General features: G+C 55.2%; 1 protein-coding gene across 2 annotated transcripts in view; it reads right to left on the reverse strand.

Moving 5' to 3' along the window:
* Positions 1-1,688: 1,688 nt before the first annotated feature.
* SEMA6C (semaphorin 6C) overlaps positions 1,689-19,926 on the reverse strand; it is a 34,971-nt gene continuing 16,733 nt past the window's right edge. Inside the window, exons 2-19 of one of the 2 annotated variants that reach the window (XM_087913607.1) lie at positions 17,920-18,087; positions 17,477-17,594; positions 16,812-16,869; positions 15,753-15,809; positions 15,552-15,653; positions 15,267-15,357; positions 14,713-14,835; positions 14,472-14,560; positions 13,870-14,087; positions 13,639-13,770; positions 12,889-13,044; positions 12,624-12,797; positions 11,767-11,904; positions 11,348-11,425; positions 10,711-10,766; positions 10,335-10,385; positions 8,684-8,830; positions 1,689-4,802 (exon numbers count right to left, since the gene is read on the reverse strand). In XM_087913607.1, coding sequence (XP_087769733.1) covers positions 3,589-4,802; positions 8,684-8,830; positions 10,335-10,385; positions 10,711-10,766; positions 11,348-11,425; positions 11,767-11,904; positions 12,624-12,797; positions 12,889-13,044; positions 13,639-13,770; positions 13,870-14,087; positions 14,472-14,560; positions 14,713-14,835; positions 15,267-15,357; positions 15,552-15,653; positions 15,753-15,809; positions 16,812-16,869; positions 17,477-17,594; positions 17,920-18,019 — 3,102 coding nt within the window. In that variant the 5' untranslated portion in view covers positions 18,020-18,087 and the 3' untranslated portion in view covers positions 1,689-3,588. The remainder of the gene's footprint in view (positions 4,803-8,683; positions 8,831-10,334; positions 10,386-10,710; positions 10,767-11,347; positions 11,426-11,766; positions 11,905-12,623; positions 12,798-12,888; positions 13,045-13,638; positions 13,771-13,869; positions 14,088-14,471; positions 14,561-14,712; positions 14,836-15,266; positions 15,358-15,551; positions 15,654-15,752; positions 15,810-16,811; positions 16,870-17,476; positions 17,595-17,919; positions 18,088-19,926) is intronic. The other variant, XM_087913608.1, reaches the window with a different exon arrangement.

The raw sequence follows: 19,926 nt of genomic DNA on the forward strand, positions 1-19,926 counted from the left end.
CTCTGGCGTTGTCTGAATAGAAATGGTTTAAACAGCTGCCTTGGCTACGGATCGGCTCTTGCTTCTCTTAGCTTCTCTTAGCCTGTCTGTCTCCCTTGGGAAGACAGTCCCCATCGTGCACTGCCGGACTACAACTCCCAAAAGCTGGGGAACGGGATGGGGCAGGGCCCTCGCAGCCAACCCACTGAAGGACACCCCAATTTCCTCCCCTTTGGAAGACGGCAAAGCCAACCGAGCTCTGGGGTTGCTCTAACCGCCGTTTGCAAAAGTCCAAATTAAAACCATGAGCTCATTTCTGGCACAGCTCAGGTGTTTCTTTTGGGGTGGGGGTGGGGGGTAGGGGGCTGTTTCCTCTCCTCAGCCACCTGCCCAATTTGGGGAGGGGGGTGTCCGTTAAGAGGAAGCAAGGAGTAAGAGACAGGAGGCAGGGGGGAAGGAGGGACTGTCTGCTTTAGCAATCCACCATTTTATTCTCCCAGTGGGCCAAGCGTGATGGGGAGGTGGACAGAAGTGGCCAGATGTGCTGCAGAGGCAGGAAGGGTGGCGAGCAAAGGCCCGGAAGGCTGCCAGATGTTCGGGGAAGCTGGAAGGGAGGGAGAAACCTTTGCCTAGGGAGAGCCCCCCCCCTCCCCTCAACCTGGAAACTTCCTTCCTGGAGTTGTAAGCCAACTTAGTTGGAGAGAATCCGTTCAGGATCAGCAAATTAAGCTCCAGACGTTCTGGCCCGACCGTGTGGGATGGGAATTGTAGTCCAGATAAATCCCTTGGACTGGACTGGTCTTCCTCCAGATTGTGGCGGGGAGGAAATTCGATCAGGAATCCAAAAGGCCAACAAGAGTGTCACCACGATGCTGGCTTAGCAGGGGTTGGGCTAGACGACCCTACAAGGTCCCTTAGAGCACGAGGATTTTATACTGGATGGGGGATAATGGGCCGGGGGTGCTCCAGGCCCCACCTCCCTGTGGAAGGAGGTGATGGAGGGAGACAGATATCCCTACCCCCCCCCACCAGCCCCACCCCAGAAGAAAGGAATCAGTTCTTGATGGTAGGAAACGCAACCTGGGGGGAGCGGAAATATTATTGCTTTTTAGGAACACTCCTGTGGTCATCTAGACGGACCGCTGCACTGAAGAAGTCAGGAAGAGCCCCACACGCAGGGACAGTCTACCTTAGAAGTCAGTCCTGAGTGACCAGTTGCATTTGAAAAGAAAGTTTGGAGCCTCCATATACCCTTGTTGTCCAGAGGACAGGCCGTCCTCTTTTAGCGACCACAATTGAGACCGATAACTCGGTCATGAAGCGAAGCGGTCACTTGGCGAAACTTCCAACTTTCCTTCGCTTGACCGAGTTGAGAAGTAGCATCAGAGCCAGGATCGGGAGCCCAGGGGCTTCTTCATCCTTGTCGTAATGGTGCATGGACGCTAAACAGGGCTCTGGGAACGCCCATTGTGTAGACACACTCGTCTTCAAGCACGCCCATCAGGCTCCACACAAACACACACACACAAACACACCAGTGTGGGCCTGTGCAGGCTGCAAACGTCCCTGCTGGGTCTCTGTTCTGAACGGGGCGAATTCAAACCCGGTTTTAATTATTCAGCCTTTGTTGGGACCGAATTCGGTGCCAGTTTTCCATTATTATTATTTTTTTACTTCTCTTATACGAAGTTAAAACAATGAAATATACACATATATTAATACTTTATGTACATTTTTTTTTAGAAAATAAAAGTGCTGCAAGGAAGAACTTTCCACACACGCTCCAACCCCCCGCCCTCCTCCCCCAAATATCCTGCCCACGTGATTAAAAAACAAACCAGAAAACGGCTTTCCAGCCCTCGGTGCGTTTCTCCGGATGGCACTTTGCAAAATATTCTTTTTTAAAAAATGGGTTTACAGATTCTCCCTTCCTCCCCTTGGGTCACCCCCCTCCCTATTTTGGAGAGGGGCAGATTTACAAGTACAACATCAAAAGAATTTAAACCCCCCCGCCCCTCTGGTTTTACAATTTTATTTTAATTTTATTTTAAGGAGGCATATTTTTTTCCCCTTCTGTTTTGCAAGCCACCGCTATGGAAAAGCTCCTCTCTGATTTTGGAGCCTGTGGGAAAACACCGGTACATCATTTTCATTGTTCATGGGGACACCGTCTTGGAGATGAGTTTACAAACCTCTTTGTGGGCTAGCTCCTTGTGCAGGCTGAGTCTGACAAGCTGGGGCTTCCAATCTCAAGCCAGCCAAGAAATCGAGGCGTAGGTGAGCAGGATGAACCAGGCCGGCCCACATGCAAAAATTCTGCCCGATTGAAGGGTGGGGTGGGGTAACTTGAGAAGAAAATTTGGGGACACCCCCGCCCCCCCCAGGTAGATATAATTTGATCTTCATCGGAGTCTCTCGACCCCCAAATGGAAGCGGGGAGACTTTAGGGGAAAAAAAGAGAGAGGTCAAAATTGGTTACAAGGAAGAACGCCGGCCAGGAGGGGCTGCTTGGGGGCCCAGAGAGGACCCTGAAGTTGTTCCCTCCCCGGAGGGAAGGGCTGCGAGTTCAAGTCCGGCCGAGGCTCATTTGTCAAAAGGCCATCCAAGCAACAGGAGCTGCTGTGATCTGCCCTTTTGGGAGAAAAACACACACACGAATACCAAAAGTGCTACAAAAACGGGCTGTGGGGGGGAGCCACCTTTGCACGCACCCCCTCCCCACGAAGCAAACACGGTTCTTTAACCCCGTAAAAGGGGCAGGAGGTCCAGCCTGACCCGAGTTCAGATCATCCGGAGTCCTTTGAGCATCGCACTCCCGATTGGGACAGCCTGTTTGGTCTCTGGAAATGCCCAACGCTCTCTAGCCGGCTGCACACAGGGACACACCCAGCCACCCCCGTTTGAAAAGGATGAGCCCCCCCCCCCGAAACCTGCCCTGGGACCCCTCCCGTTCCCTCCCTCCCCTTTCGCTCCACCGGGTGAAATCCACCCGTTGAACGTTTCAAGTTTTTGCAAAATGTGAACCTTGAGTTTGGAGTCCTTCGGCCACGTGGCGGAATCGAACCATGACCGTTTGCAGGTTGGCCGTGGTGGAGGGGAGGAGGAGGAAGGGGCCCCCAGGGACCCCCCCATTCCTGGCTGGTTGCTCGAATGGGTCTCTGCTCTCCCGGAGGATCTGGGCCCAAGCATTTTGCCAGCCTTGGGAAGCAGCCTTTGGTGCCTGTTGGAAGGGCGCGAGCGAGCCGGGACGGGCATCCTCGGTGGAGATTTCTTGCATAAGGAATGGGTGAGGGTGGGCCCTGCCGAGGCATCCGCCTTCGAGGCCTCACCCGTGAGGTAGGCAGGAACGGCCAGCTTTGCTACTTTGGGGGCCCTTTGGGGCCCCCGGAGGCCGAGGAAGCTTCTGGAAGCATCTCGCGGGAAGAGAGAAGGAAGCAGGTGTCCGTCCAGCCGAGCCCCACCGGTGCCACCTGCGCGGGACCTTCCCTTACACAAGGCACACTCGGGTTGTTAATCCCTGCGGGTGGACGTGGCCGAAGGGGACCTTCTCAGAGCGGCCGGCTCTGGGTTCGAGAGACACACACACGCATGCTTCTCCTTCCGTGGGGCTCAATAGTGGAAAGGGCCGGAGGGCTGGGCGGGCGGAGAGGAAGGCTGGAAGAGAGCCTGTGTGGTCATGCCCGGCTTGATCAGCGAGACGGACCGCCGGATGCCACCCCCGTGGCTGGGCAGTGGCCCCTGGTCGCCGTAGCTGTGCTGCCTGGCCAGGAAGATGGCGTGGTGGTGGCCCTCTTGGGGCACGGAGCTCCCCGTGGAGTGCATGCGGGTCAGGAGGGCTGGGGGCAGCCTCCCCGCCTGGCCCAGGCTGTGTTGGCGCATCAGCAGCCCCCCGCCGCTGCCGCCCCCACCCACGTTCACCAGCTTCGGGGCGCCACAGAGGGAATGTCTGTGGGCGACGGAGCGCCCGCCTCCTTTGTCCAGGCCCAAGGGCAGCGGAGCGTCCGGAGGGATGTCCAGCCGCCGAGGCAGCGTGGAGGTGTTGTAATAGGGGGCGCCCTCCAGGTTGGGCACCTTCGGCTGCACCCGGTTGGCAAAAGCCACGGCCGAAGGCGGGAAGGCGGCAGGCACGGAGGCCCCCGCCCCGTGGAGGTGTTTCAACAGCTCTTCCAGGGTGGTGACCTCCATGCCTTTGGGCGGCGGGGAGGGACGCACCAGCACCCGCTCCGAGTTGGAGATCTTCTTCTCGTCCAGGTAGCCCCCCAGCGGGGTGTCGTAGCCGTGCAGGGGCCCGGGGACCCCTCCCGGGCCGGGGAAGGAGAAGGCGTTGGGCACGGGGGCATGGAAGGGCCTCCCCTGGGCATCCTTGGCGTTGTTGAAGTTCTGGTTTTTCTCCCACTGGTTCCGGATGGCCTTCATGTTCTTGACGGGCAGCTCGGGCGTGGACTCCGGGGTGGGCAAGGCGGACAGCTCGGGGTGCTCTCGGACGCCAGGCTTGGCCGGGGCGCTGGGCAGCTCCTTCTCGCTGGGCAGGAGGGTGGTATAGAGCTGAGGGGCGGCCGTCTCCATCAGCCCGTCCTTGGCCTGGCCGCCTTCCAGCAGGGCGTTCATCTTGGCCAGGCTGCGCAGGGATAGCGGGCGCTGGAGGCCATTCTCAGGGTCCTTGCCGGGGTGCTTGGCGCGCTGCAGGCTGTGGCTGCAATAGCAGGAGACGAGCAGGCCGGAGAGGAAGGCCCCCAAGAGGAAAGCCACGAAGACGCAGCCGATCAGGAAGGTGAAGTGGACTGACTTGGCGCTCTCCTTCGCCTCCGACTCCTGCCTCACACCTGAACCCGCAGCCAGCGGGGAGAGAAGAAACGGGGGGTCAGGCGCGAGGCTCCCTCCCCACGAAGACCAAACGCCCCACCGGGTCTCCGTCCCAGCTGAGCCAAGGTCTCCAGGCCTTCCCAAGCCATGCAGGGGGGTCCCCACTCCCACCCCAACATTCCTGGGGCGCAGCTGCTTTTCCGTGCCCGCAGGGACCCCGGCGGGGAAGGATCAAACGGAGGACCAGGGATGGCAATGAGGTGGAGGTGTTAGTAGGACGGAGCGAGCTGGTGTAAAGGCTCCCGAGATGCAGCAGGAGAAACAGGGAACTGAGATGGTGCAGGAAGACGACCCACTAATTCTCCCCCCCACACACACACCCCCAGGGCATTGCTGCGCCTCAAAACTTTCTCGGGGGGGCCAGGATGCTCGGGAAGGCAGCCATCGGGCTTCACCCCCAAGAAAGCAAGCCAATGTTGGCTTGGACAGTCCTTGCAAAGGTTCAACCTCCTGGGTTGCCCAGAGCACACCAAGAACCACCTCTGGATCCATCCAGAGGTGCCAAGGACCAGCACCAGGGCAGGAAGGCAGAACCTTGCAACGGGGGCGTGTGGGTGTGTGCACAGGCGTGTTTACACACCCAGTGCAAGGTAGAGGGTTGGTCCAGCCTAAAACCTGGGTGGCTCACAAAGGGGAACGGAAACCCCTGGCTTGTCAAGAACTCCCTGTTCCCAAAACCAGGGCGAAATTCACCCCCAGAAGGATAAAAACGGGCTGCACCTTTTCAGGGAAGGCGCAACGGTGAAAAAACTCCGCTGCTGATTAAAAATACCTTACAGAGGCAGTTTTCTCCCCCCACCCCCCCCTTTAAAAGCACAACCGAGTTTAATGAGCTCGCTTCTTTTAAATTGTGCAAATGGTACAATTACATAATATGGAGATTCAATTAAAGGCAGCCAAACAGGGCAACAGAGCCTTCATTTATGCCACGGTTGTAATGACCCAGAATAATGTAATCCTGTTTCATGGGGTGGGGGCTGGGTGGGGGGAGAATATCTTGATTTTCGCTGTTCCCCGGGTGGAAAATTAAACCGGCTGACGTCACCCGCTCCCTCTCCTCCCAGGGAAAGATCGAGCGACTGAACGCAAATGTCATTCCTGCATCGCTAATTTGGTTATATCGATTTTTAGAGGGAGGAAAAATAGAATATTTTGCTTCCCTGTTTCTTTCCCCTGAACCTCCCACAGCAGTCTAGGAATTGCCAGCTGTACCTTTAAGGACCAAACCCACCGACTTAAAATCATGTTTATCACTTACGTTTCTTTCTCTCTGCTTTCTGAACGCCCCCCCCCAGATTAAAAACAAGAGTAACGGTACAGTAGATACAAAAACCCACCGCTGTATTCGCAGGATGATCAGCAAAACAGAAAGACGTAGGGATCGCATTCATACAGCACACGAAACCTGGCTAAAGTTAACCCTGGTTTGTTTTATTCGTGACTTGGGTGTGCTGGCAAAATTCCAACCCATTTGGACGGCTAAAGAGATGAACCCAGAAAACGGGTGAGTTCAGCAAGGAGGTTAAATGCATCGTGTGAACGCAGCCAGTGGTGTACAAAGCTTGCACAGACAGCTCATGTGCAAGAGGGAGTGTGCCAGAAACGCTGCGTAAAAGCGTTGGCGAGAGTGGGGGTTTATGTGTGTGTGTGTGCACGTGTTTTCAATTAAAAGAGGTTGAGCTGCTTTGCCTCCAAGGTGGCGTGTGGCTGGTTTGCCAATGTGGAAAAGGAATTAACAACGGAGGGAAGGGTAGTATTTGGGGAGGGGGGCCGAGACGGTGAGTGGGAGACAAGTAGGAAAACGGAGGAAGGGGCCAAAAGCACCAGGAAAAGGAGAAATGTTGGGAGGGAGGAAGAATGGATGGATCTCTTTGTGTGTAAGTGTGCAAATGTGACACCAGATCAGTGAAGCCAGAGACCACCAGCCCCACAGCCCTGCAGGCCCCTGAGTGGCTGGTTGGCATCCAGAAAGATGCCTTAGGATCTCACAGGGTGGGGAGGAAAGAGGAACTATGAACTGGAAACGCAGTGGGGGAAAAAAGCTCCTTCTTTGTGGGTCATCTGTGCCTTTTCCAACTCACACATTTCCTAACAAGGGCCCTGCTGTCTTGTTTTATTTTGTTTTTCCTCCCCCGTTTGCAACCAAGACTTGGAACCCACTCAGATTTCCAGCAAACTGCAAACATTTCCACAATCTGTCTGGAAAGTCGCTTTCTGGGGGTGTTTTTGTTTTTCAAGAGTTTTAGAAATGTTTTCTTTTTCCAATTGAACTTTCGGGACACTTCCGATATGGATAGGAATCTGCCCTGTGCCTCCGTTCTCCACGGACCCGATGGGTTAAGTTTGACTTTTTAAAAATTTATGTATATAAAAAAGTTCAGGAAAATGTTTTAGCCCTGGAAATCGGATCCTTGGAAATTAGAACTGTAGCCCCATAAATCTGGACGCCGTCAAAACGCAAAGAGAAGCAATTTCGCTTTTTAAAAGTTTCAGCTGTTAAATGCATTTTCATTCAGCCAGAATTTTTTCACAAAGCTTTTTCAAGACTGTGTGTGTGTGTGTGTGTGTGTGTGTGTGTGTTTTGGGGGATTTTTTTTGGTGGTGGTGAGGAAGAGATAATTTTCCATTCTCAATTTTTTTTGGCAGTGGCTTTTCTCTTGCGCTCCAGACCAGAAAAAAAATTAGTAGCTTGCAAAGTTTGGTGCCAACTCTGCAGACGTTTTATCAATCGCTGAATGTTTTATCGCCTCCTTTGCGAGGTAATAAAAGGGCTTTTTTTAAAAAAAAATAATCAGAGTTTGGGGCGGAGGTGAGAGAGCTGGAGATCAGGAAGGAAAAAAAAAAGAAACCCACCAGTTTTATCTTGCTTGCCACAGCTTCCCCTAGTTTCTAGACAAAGCAACGTCTGGGGCATATTTTTTTTCCCCCAAGCGCGTCTAAAGCAGCAAATTTCCACTGCACAAACTGTGCACAATGGCTCAGTTTGTGGAGAATGAGGTTGCAAGTTTTTCGGTCAGTGCAAAACACCTGCAGACGGTTTCACCACAACACGCTACAACCCCCAACCACCCTCGAGATGTGTCAGGTCCTATTCCGAGAACATACCCATCCTAAACAGCGGAGGAGGGTGGAAACGATAACCCCAAAGAGGTAGGGAAAGTTGGCCACCTGCCCACCGCCAACCCAAACCTCCTAGCTTCGTGGCTGGCGAGGGAAATTTTGCAAAGCAACACAGGAAGACTCTGGCTGGAGCAAAATACGGACCACGCTGAAGTCACCACAATGGGAAGCGAATGCAGACGATAAGCAATCGCAACAGGAAGCCACAATGTTGGCTGGTTTACAGGGGAAAAATTCAGCCCCTAAAATTTGAATATTCAGGCTTTCTGGTGAGGACAGCAAAAAAACCCATTCCACCTAACAATGGCTTTGGATTACAGCCCCCAATGGCTTTGATTCTTAGTCTAGCTAGCAGTGGAGGGGGGGGTCTGTAGTCCCAACAAGAGAGAAAAAGGACCTGGGTGGTGTTTGGCTGTGCAGGTTTTCTCTGCTTAGCGGGTGTGAAACAGCACCAGGCTGGGTTCTTCCTTTGCAGGCAGGGGCATCTCACAATTCCCCCCCACTGTCCCCTGTGCTTTCAGAGAGGTCAGAGGGCACCTCTGGGAGACCCCCCTCCTCCCCATGGCACATGCAGTGCGCAGGTCCAACGGTGCACAGCCTTCACTTGCTCGCATGCCCCGACGTTCCAGGTCGTGGGTTAGATATTTCCGCCTGCTTCAAGTTAGTGTACTCGTGCGGGCAAGCATTATTTGGGGTGGGGGGAAGAGGAGCACCTCCTTACCCTGCGTGCTCACAGCCACGTGGAGGGTGAAACGGGGGTCCCCCACACCAGGGGCTGGGTGGGCGCCGGGAGTCAAGCTAGCGGAGGGAGAGCCCGGGGGCGCCTGGGAGAAGATCCCGGAAGACGCCGGGGTGGTCTGAGCATCTCCTGCGTCAGCAGTGACAAACACACCGTCAGGATTGAGCCTGTCACGCCCCCACGCCACTCCAAGAGCCGGTTGCACAGAGAGCTGCCTGCAACCTCAACCACAACCCTGCAGGGTAGTCTCAGACATTTTGTAGACCAAAAGCAGGGGTCTCCAACCTTGGCCACTTTAAGACTTGTGGACTTCAACTCCCAGAATTCCTCAGCCAACCTTGGCCACTTTAAGACTTGTGGACTTTAACTCTCAGAAATTCTGGGAGTTGAAGTCCCCAAGTCTTAAAGTGGCCAAGGTTGGAGACCCCTGACCTGAGGGATTTGAACTCTGCTCCATCCCAGCATACTTGTGAGAAAGATAAAGGGGTCAATGAAGCCCCACAAGCAAGGGAGGTTTGCAAGCATTGGGGAGGGGCACTCAGGGTGGGCCCAAAGACCCCAACTGCCTCATGCAGGAGGAAAATGGGAAGAGCATTTTGGGGTGCTAAGAAATACCCTCCTCGGCCTTCCTTCTCCCTAAGATGCCCCCCCCTCAGCCTCTTCCTTTAGCACTCTAATGATACCCTCCCCCACCCTTCTCAGTCTCTCTCTCTCTCTCTCCTCCCCACCCCACCCCCAATTCAATCAAGGGAATTTGCTCCCCTGCTGTGCAATTAATGGACTTGCTTAGGGATTTAATTGCCTTCCTTCCAAGGGATTAACTTCACAGTTGCCCAGTTGGGAGGAAGCTGGAGGGGAGGGGGGGGGAGAGGGAGGGGGAAGAGACCCCTCCAGTGATCCTGGCTGGGGGAGTATGGGGTGGGTGGGCTGGCCCCCTTTTCTCCCCAGCAAAGCAAGGGGATGCGGTCGCCGATCATTCGCCAAAGACAGAAAGCAAGAAATTGTGTGCCTGGTTTGTGGTCCCTTGGCACGCCAGCAACGCCCCCCCCTCCGTCTTCTTTGCAGAGGCTGCCCCCGCTCCCCAAGAACCTCCACAGACCCCACCCCCACCCCCACCCTCAATATTTACAGGCCGCCCATCCTCTTTTGCCCCGGGCTCCTTGGAGGTGCCCGTCCTGCCCAAACAGACGAGGGACACGTTTCGCAAGACCATCTTGACTCTGTGAGATGTGGGGAAGGGGGGGGGCTCTTTCCCAGAGGGGAATTTCCCCCCCACCGTGGCAATTTGGGGAAGTGGAACCATGCTTGCAGGCTGGGAGAAACTTAACCTGCATGTCTGAAATAGCCACGAATGCCAGTCAATGTCTGTCCGTCCATCACACCCTAAAATGCACCATTTAGGACAATGGCTGTCAAACTTGGGCACTTTAAAGAGGGGTGGACTTCAACAGCAAAGCTGGCTGGGGAATTCTGGGAGTTGAAGTCCACCCCTCTTTAAAGTGCCCAAGTTTGATTGACACGGGTTTAGGAACGGGGAGATGCAGCCGCAAAGCAGGAAGACGTGATGGAAGGAAGGAAGGAAGTATGAACGATGGAAAAACAGGTCTGGGAAAGACGACAGGGGGTTACTGACCATAGGCAGAGTCGCTGAGGCTGTCGTGTTCCCCCGTGGAGGTCACACCGTCTGGAATCGAAAGGGGGCAAGTCAGGGGAAGGGACCTTGTGGGTCATCTAGTCCAACCCACCGCCCAAGCGGGAGACCCTACACCATTTCTGACCAATGTCAGTTCCAATCTCTGGTTGAAAGACTCAAGTGATGAAGCTCCCACAACTTCCCAGGGCAACTTCTGTTCCAGGGGTGGATTGTAGGGAATTCAAATTGACATTCAAAGGGAATAATAATAAGGTGGCTGTAGGGTTTGGCCCTCGGATGGGCATGACACGGGTGGATTTTAGGGGGTGGGGGGGGGGGTCTTGAGCCAGTTTCTACTCCTCCAAAAATCACCCACCTTGACAATCGGCCGAGGGCTTGGCGGAGTTTTCCAGCTCTTGTTCAAATCCGCTTCTGCAGGGAAGCGAGAGAAGAGACGCCTCGTTAAATTAATTAGCGGCTGCTAATTAGTCAATTGGGCAACATCCAGAAGGAGGGGAGGAAAGCCGCATTCACACCAAGGGCCCAGGACTGACTCCCTTTCTTGGCTCGCTTGGGTTCAAGATTGGCAAACAGGGAGAAGGTTGGACCAAGATGGGACGATGGAGGTTGTGAGAAGGACGATACTGAGAGAGACAGAGAGAGACGAGGGGTCTCTTCGTGTATGCTAAAATTCTAACCTCTCTGGTTTGCTTTTTTAAAAAATCGAATTTTGTTTTTTAACCTAAGCTGCTCGAAAAGCATGTTTCTAGTCCTCACGGCTGGAAAGGAGGAAAAATGCAAGAAGCCGCCCCACCAACGCAAATTCAAAGTTTTTGCTTTCTAAATTCCAGGCAGAATAAGGAACGGGAGCAGTTGTTTCATTTCAATTTTTAAAACAAAATAAAATAATATAAAAACGAGTTTTTTTTCCAGCAGGGATTCAAAGGGAATAAATAAAAGTTGAGCGGGACAGGCAACGCTTCAAAGTAATACAATGAGGCCTTTTGGGTGACCTGATTTTGTGGCTGAAGTTTGCACAAGTCCCGGAGGGCAGCCAAACACAGTAGGGATCTCGGGAAGCCAGGCAGCTCCTGCGAGGAGAGAGAAAGAGAGAGAGGAGGAGGGGGAATGTTTGCACGCAAGGCCCCCACCCCCTTAGAACTGGGGGTGGGTGGGAGAAATCTGCTCCACAGGGTTGTTGTGCGCACCGACCCCTCCGTGTTTCTCGAAGGAGAAGCACAACTGGAAGGAGGGAGAGGAAGACTCACAATAGAGCCTCCAGAGAGAGGGGCAGTCTATCCTGGTTCTTTCTTCAAACTCCAAAGCCCATGGGTCCCTCCCCTGGACTACAGTTCCACCCTCTCCTCAGGCACCCTTCTCAGGTTCCCCCTCGCAGGATAAGGCGAGACGCCGGGCTCCTCGACTCGCCTACCTGCGGCAGGTGCTGTGGGACCCACAGCGGCTGAGGGGCATCTGGACCACGCAGCCAGAGAAGGCCACGTAGAGCGCGTGGTTTGCTTTGTCCAGCTGGAGCCCCAGGACCTGTCGGTCCTCACGCTTCACGCTACACCTGGGCAGGTAAGGGAGAGAAGGGCAGGGGTGAATTCTCTCGTTCTTGGCAAACTCTGTGTGTGTGTATGTATGTGTATGTGTATCTACCTACCTACCTGCCTATCTACCTGCCTGCCTGCCTGCCTACCTACCTCCCTATCTTTCTAATTATCATCTCATCTATCTGGCATCTTATAGTATTTATCTACCTACATCTCTTTTTAGCCAATCTATCAGTTCTCTCTCTGTAGACTTTGTCTTTATATTTACTATCATTTCTCTTTCTAATGTTTTTCTCTCTCTCTCTATCATCTGTCTGTCTGTTTGTCTGTCTATCTATCTATCTATTTATCTATCTATCATCTATCTGTCTGTCTATCTATCTATCCATCCATCCATCCATCCATCCACCCACCCACCCACCCACCCACCCGTATGTTCTGTGTTCTGGGCTGTCTTAGGAAACAGGGAGGGAAACGCCAGGGCAAGATGGCGGCTGGAAGGAAGCAGCCTTTGACAAGAGGTGAATTTTTTAAAAAAGCAGAATTGGGTTAAAAATGAGCAGAATTCCACCAGAGGCCTGCAAAAGTCACAGGGGTGTGTGTGTGTGTGTGTGTGTGTGTGTGTGTGTGTGTGTCTGAAGCCCGAGGTTCTGCACCAATTTCTCCTTTCTCAACGGCCGGGCAGGAGGGGCCACTGAATCGGGAGGCCGGCGGTGGGCCCTCCGGGGGCTCCTACCGGGAGGGCTGGTAGACAGACACCTCTTCCAGGAGGAGAGTCTGCACCGTCTGGTTGCCGGTGAGCCAGGAGAGCACCTTCAGCACGGCTCCATCTTCCGAGCCTAGGAACAGGACGGTGTTGTTCCGGAAAGGGCCGGCGGAGGGGTCCACGGCCAGGCGTGTCAGCCGGTACCTGCGAGGGAAGGGAGGATGCGGAGAGGTAAGTGGGGCCGCAGTAACCGAGGTGCTTGGGAAGGAAGGCGGCCGAAGGGACCCGCTCCTACCGGCTGGAGGTCTTGGTGAACCAGGGCTGCTCGGCCACGGAGGCCACGGCGTCGTCCAGGAGAGGGTGGGACTTGATGAAGCTCAACGTGGCGTCCGGAAAGTCGTTGGAGGTCCGGTACCCTGAGGCTTGGCCCACCCCAGCGCAGCTGCCCGGTCTACAGAGGGAGAGACCAGCCCTCCGATAAATGACAGGAGGCAGGAGAGAGACACGGTGGAGGCCAGCAAGGAGATGTCCTGCTGGCTTTGGGACGCAACCTTGAGACGCTGAGGACTAGAAGGTTTGCTCTGGTTACGGAGAAGTGGCTGATGAGGATCCTCGGTTTGCTCTGCAGCCTCGGGGGCTCCGTTTCCCCAACTCCCTGTGGCCGGGACTGCACCCCCTCCTTCCCAATCGGTCCTCTGCATTTCTTCAAACTTGGCCTCCAAGCTTTCTAAAAAGCTTCTTTACACGAGAGGCGGTAACTCAGGGGTCTCCGTGTCTCTTAGGGGCTAGAAACTTGATTGGATAATTTAGTTCGGAGAGATGAGAGGGGAGGGAGGAAGCACGCAGTTGGATCGGAAGAGGTTGGAGGGGAAGTGGAGAGAGGGGGAAGGAGGGAGGGAGGGAGGGAGGAAAGAAGGAAGGAAGGAAGGAAGGAAGGAAGGGAGGGAGGGAGGGAGGGAGGGAGGGAGGAAGGAAGGAAGGAAGGAAGGAAGGAAGGAAGGAAGGAAGGAAGGAAGGAAGGAAGGAAGGAAGGAAGGAAAAATACCTGGGGGTCGGGACTTTGTCCTCGGAGATGGGGGTCCAGCCGGCATCCGCGTTTTTCTGCTCTTTGAACCGCCCATCGAAGACCCTCCCCACTTCGTCCATGTCGAAGGTGCAGACGGCTGAGCCGGTGATGCTGGGTCAAAAGGGAGCCCCAAAACAGCCTCAGGATCCCGCCAATCTCACCCGGCCAAGCGTCCAGACCCAGACAGGGATTGCAGCCGGCCGAGCTCACCTGTTGGACTGAGTGGTGAAGACGGCGAAGACGAACGGGCGGCCGTTGACCAGGATGACGTCGGTGACGGCCTGGAGGACGTCGAAGTAGAAGAAGGCGTCTCCGGGGACCGAGCAGTTGAGCCGGGCCTTCAGGAAGGAGGTCCAGTACTTCTCCAGCACCCGAGGGGAGCCCCCCATGTCGTTCTTGCAGACCCTCCCCACGCGGGAAAAGATCACCTGGGAGGAAGAGAGGCGGAGGTGAGACCCCCCTGAAACCCCTTCCCTGTGCAGGCCTAGCAGAGAACGAAGCGTGCAAAAGCAGAGCCTCCGTGTACAGGAGCAGCATGCTTTGAGTCCCTGTCCAGCGCGAAAAGAGGCTTCCTCATGGCAGGAAGAAGAGAGGGGCAAGCCCAGGTGGAGCCTCCACAGACAGAGGCAGTCTCTCTTAAGGACAGATGCAGAGGGAACGTTTTGCAGAGCGAATTGGAAGAAGTGACTCGAATCCAGTTCCCCGGCTGTCTTTTCACAATGCGGAAGAAGAAGAAGAAGCGGAGGAAGGGGATTCCCACCCCACGGTTCTTCTCCAGGCCCTTCCTGACACGGGGCGACGTGGCCACTCACCCGTCCCAGCGTGGTATATTCCACGGAGATCTCACGGAAGAAGAAATAGACATACTGCTGGTATTCCAGAGCGTGGATGAAATGAGGCTCTGTGGGGAGAAAGCAGTGCTGAGAAACTGAGGGGGAAAGGATGGGCATTTTCGAAGGGATGGGGGGGAGGACCCAGCAGTCTCTGAGCATGTGCAGAGAGCCAGAGAGGGTGAAGACAGCTTAAGGGGTGGGGCGTCCGAGGCTTCCTCACCTCGTAACCACTTGGAGTCGTATTTGACCGTCCGCAGCACGGGGTTGCGCTCCCCCAGGCTCCGATAGATCACCGCATCGCTGGCTTGGAAGTCGGCTACGGTGGCAGAATAAAGGTTCCCGTCTGGAAAGGGGGCGAGAAAGGGAGGAAATTGGGGGGGGGTGGCGGCTGGCCATTCAGGGGGTGTCCAGGCTTCCAGGAGCCACTTCCTTATCAGCAGGGGAAGAGAAGCCGGCGTCCTTTGCTGTCAAATCCTTCGTGGTTCCAGGTCCCCATTTTCCCAGCCTCTTTTCCAAGCCCCCCCCTCCTTAAATTGGCTAAATCTCCTTGTTCATGGATCGCCCCCCTCGTTAACTCTACATCTAAATTATTTCGGCCGCTGCCCATCTCACCCCAGGGACGCCGTCTCCCACGCAGGGGAAAGAGTTGGGGTTGAGTCGGCGTTTAGGAGGACGAGAAGAAGGCAGAGAAGTGGATTTAGTCTGTGAAGCAGCCCTGGGGGTGGGGGTGGGGGGGTGTTACAGAGAGGGGGGGTCTTTTAGGGGCAAACCTACCGGCAAAGATGGCCACGTTGGTCTGTTTGGTATCGAAGGGGCATCGCGCCTGGCCATTCAACTCCTCGCCTTCCTGTTGAAAGTCGCTGATCTAGCGGCCAAGGGGAAGGGCGGGGTCAATCAAAGCCCCACCTCCAGGGGAAGAAGCCCCGCCTCTAAAGCCCCCCCCACAAAGCCTCCCCTCTCCCCAGAACCTTGATGGAGACCCAGAGCTCCTTCCTAGCCGGTGGGCCGGATGGAGAGTCCCCCCCGCCCCCCCCCCCCCAAAGCCTCGCTTGCTCCTACCTTGTATGTCCGGCACACTGGGTGGAAAGCGTTGGTGCCGCAGGCCAGGAGGCTCCGGTCGTTCTTGGGCACCAAAACTTTGATGTAGTTGTAACATTCGTCCTGGGGGTTGGGAAGGGAAGGTCAGCCCCGATGCCCAGCGGGGGAGGGCAAGGGTACGGGGAGCGGGGAGGGGGTGCCCACTGAATGGGCCGTTCTTACCCGAAGCTTCCCGCGGACGGCACAGTTCTCCACGTCCTGCGTCTTCCAGGTGAGGTGCTGGGAAGGAAAGGCGGGAACGTCAGAAGGAGGCAGGGAAACCCGGGTCAGGAGAGAAACGGGGACCCCTTTGGGGAAGAGATTTCATGCGAAGGGGCTCAAGGTTGCCCCGTAAACGATCCCAGCAGCCCCCAGTACAGGAACTGGCGGCAGTTCGTTCAGTGAACTTTCGAAGTTACAACTTATGACCATTTTTCACACTTACAGCCATTGCAGCAACCCCAGGGTCCCGTGGCGACTAACTCGTATTTATGGCGGTTGCAGGGGTCAAGGGAATCCCCTTTGGCAAAGCCAATGGGGAAGGCAGCTTCGTTGAACAACGGTGTGACTGATTTTACAACTGCAGCGATTCACTTAAAGACTGGGGCAAGAATGGTCGTAACATGGGCAAAACTCACTGAGCACCTGTCTCGCTTAGTAACAGAAATATTGGGCTGTATCATGGTCATAAATCAAGGACTATTGGTAATGGCATCTTGCAGTCTGTCAGCCTAACCAAAAGCCTCCATTCGGCTAATTTTGGAAATGACCTGGAATCCACCCTCTGCTGCCTTCTAAGACAAGCCAAACTAGGTTTAAATCAGCTGGCTTCGACCTGGCCTGCGGGGAGGATGATGGTGCTTGTAGTCCAGCAAGAGGCAGAGATTGACCATCAATGCCCAAGTTTCTGTATTTGTAGGCCTGGAAATTGTGCGCACAAAAAATAAACGGAAAGAGGAAAAAAGGACAAAGGAAGGAAGGAACGTGGGAAAAAATATCCGAAAACTTGATATTGGGGCACGAACGAAGGAAAATGGAACTCAGAAAAGAAAAAAAGGCCCCTCTGACAAGCCAATTTTTTCCTGTGGACTTTGAAACAAACTTTCTCGCCGGAAGTCAAACAATAACAACAAAAAAGAACAATATAAAACTTTCTGGAAAACTTTCACAGGCTGGGAGAAAGTGAAAAGGGGGTGACCCTCCTCTCCAAAGGCTGGGCACCAGCAAGGACATCCAGCTCACCCTCTTGGGAGAGAAACTGCTTGCGGTCTGTCCGAGGTCAAAAGCGAAGACGTGGTCCCTAAAATCCAGAAAGGGACAGGAGAGAAAGAGGGAAGGAAGAGAAAGAGAGAGAGAAACAAGCCTTAGATTAGCATTTAAAAGGGTCCAGAGTCGGAAAACAGTTTTGTTACGTGTTTTGGAACTGGGAAGAGCCCCTGATTTTTTAAATCTCTGCATCCAAATTTGGTGGGAAAGGAGAAGAAAAGTAGAGAAACGCCCTCATTCTGGATGCTAATTTCCGTTTTCTCAAGCTCTGCCCGAACCGTTAGCTTTTCGCGGTGGGTTCTGCCCCTCTCGGGCAGGGAATTGGTGGGCGTCTCCTGAAATGTTCAATCGTGCCTGAATTTATGGACCCGCTGCCCACAAATTCACCTTTTGGCACGGCTTCCTACCCCAGAAAGGGGGTGCCACAGCCCCCCACTCCCTGCACCCCTTTTTCTCCTTCTCCACTGCACATGGCGCACATCTCTGGCATCGGGAGAGAAAATATAGCACTGAACTCCGGAGGTTGCAGGTGGCTCCCCTCTCCTCAAAACTGCTCCCAGTGTCTCACTTTAATGGGAGCTGTGGGGAAGGGAGATTTGGGACGGGCATGGCGAGACCCTCCCCCTTCCTCCCTCGCTTACCGGGCAGCCACGAAGAGCGTCTGGTTAATCTGCAACATGCTCTGGAAGTCCAGGCCCAAGGCAGCGTGGGAGTCATTCTCTCCCCCGAGGCCGCGGAAGGAGGGATACAGGTGGGTTCCTGGTGGGGGGATAACATGATGAAGAGCATCTGATGGGGGTCTACGGCCTCCTGCCTTGGGCGGGGGAGGGGGAGGGAATGGACTAGAAGATCTCTAAGGCCCCCTCCAGCCCCGAGATTCTATCCAAAAGGAGGAAAGGGTTGCGCATAAGCAGGTTTGGGGTTTACAGTCCGGGGGTGGGGTGGGGGGGTGTGAGGGCGGGAAGCCAAACCTGTGGTTTTTCCCATGCAAATCCTTTCTCCAGGGGCGGGATAAAGAGAGAGGGTGGGGGAAGAGGCCCCCAAAAGGCCGGCCTGGGGTTTGCAAGGGAGGGGACGGCCTCACCTGCCTCGCTGACCACGTGGAAGGGAGCCAGGTCTTTGGGGAAGGAAGACGCCGATGCCAGGAGGAGAAACAGAGCAGGCAGGGGAGAGGTCAGGACCATCCTTTCCGGGGGGGCAGAGAGGATCCGGGGCGGCCGGAGGGAGCCTACGAGTCCAGCATGCTCCCGCCCTGCAAGAGGAGGGGGCATCTCAACATCCGGGGCTGGGGGGGCAGGGGGGCAGAAAAAGGAAAGACACGGGGCCTTCTCGGTGGTGGCTCCCCCAAAGGGCGTTTGATTCCCCCCAGAACGGCTCCGCGGGATCTCCGAGGGCCGCAACTCCCACCTGAAGCAGCAGCCAGCCTCTCCCCCCACCCCACCCCGCCCAGATACTCCAGAACCCTTGGACTACAGCTCCCATCATCCACAATCAGCCTGGCCAGGTGGCTTGCTCCAGGCTTTGCAGGAAAGCAGCGCTTTCCACCGGCCAATTTAATGCGCCGTCCGGTTCCAGCCTTCCAGTCGCCTTTTTTACTGAGGAAACACAGCTTGGTGTCCAAAACTGACTGGCTACGATAAATAGCTTTACGAGGAAAACCCCCACAAGGATTTCTCTCCCCCCTCACCCCCAGGTCATTACCAGCCTCCCTTCTGGGGGGTGGGGGGTGAGCGGGGGAGGGCAGAGGCACCTGGCCAGTGTCATAAAGGAGGAAGCGCAGGGCACTCTTGACGTGTGCAGCCTCCTTTGGGCACCAGCGGGCAAGAGAAACCCCAGCTGGGGTGCCAGGGGAATTCTGGGAGGGGGGGGGCAGAGCAGCCCCTTCCACAGCAAAATCTCTGCCCCTCCCCCAACGGGATGGAAGTGGCTGGATTTGGGCAGAGCTCAACCTGTCCCTGGTCTCGGGAGGGGATGAGCCACCGTGCCACTAACTTACCAACTGCAGAGATTCACTTAACGACCCCCCCCAACCTACCCGCCCCCCTCCTCAAGATGGCTGAGATCCAGGCCAGAAGAGAGGCGTGAAAGGCAAGACGTGCCTACCTCGCAGGGCTGTTGTGAAGCCAAGGAGGCCCGTCTGCTAACGGGGGCGGGGTGGGGGGGGCAGGGGCAGCATCCGACGCCGGGAAGGAAGCGAAACAGGATTTGTAGCATCCTGGACGAGGCCTGGGAGGGCAGGCGATGCCAGGCGCTATAAATAGCGGGAAAGGAGACACCCACTTTGGCCACTGGTGGCCACCATGGGAGGGGTGTGTGTGTGTGTGTGTGTGTGTGTGTGTGTGTGTGTGTGCGTGTGTGATATTTATGGAGGCGACACTCATGCTGTGCAGGAAAGGGCAGGTCGCGCTGCCAAGAGGTTTCCCGAAAGAAAAGGGCAAACCGATTCCCGACCCCAGAGAAGAGATAAGGCTTGATTTTCTCAAGCACAGACAAAACCCAGGCAGGTTTCTAGTCCTCAGGACGGAGCGCCTTTCAAGCTAGCAAGTCACCTCTCCTAGCCATGTTCGCACGCACGCACGCACGCACGCACGCAGACAGAAAGTGCAGAGTTGCAGGTTTTGTGCAAAGAAGCGGTTTAGCAAGTCCCAAGTGCCGGGCTGCCTTCCCCGCCATCGGCTTTTCCGCATGTCACCCGCACATCTGCGTGGGTAGATTTGCGTTTTGACGTATCCTGCTCTCTTTCCCCCACCCCCACCCCCCCATTTCTCTCCAGACTCCCCTCTTCCCCAAGTGAGCCACAAGGTGAGAAAAAAACCCAGGCCTGGATTTATTTACACTTCTGAAGCTGAACTTTCCAGCGGGTATATAATTAGAAGCAAGAACTCGGCGGGGGAATTGCTTTCATAATAATTCCATATTTATATTTTTATCTCATCTGCAGAAGCCGCGGGAAAAGGCTGGGGGGGAACAGGTTCGGCTCCATCCGCCTGGAGTGTGTCCCCCCCTCCACCCCCCCGTTGCGAGAAATGGGCCCAAGAGGCAGCAAGACGCAGAATTGGGATTTTGGGGATCAGTTTGCAGGGGGGGGCGG

This window comes from Pseudonaja textilis, chromosome 16, assembly GCF_049901715.1.
Source record: "Pseudonaja textilis isolate UNSWEBS1 chromosome 16, rPseTex1.2, whole genome shotgun sequence".
Lineage (NCBI taxonomy): Eukaryota > Metazoa > Chordata > Lepidosauria > Squamata > Elapidae > Pseudonaja > Pseudonaja textilis.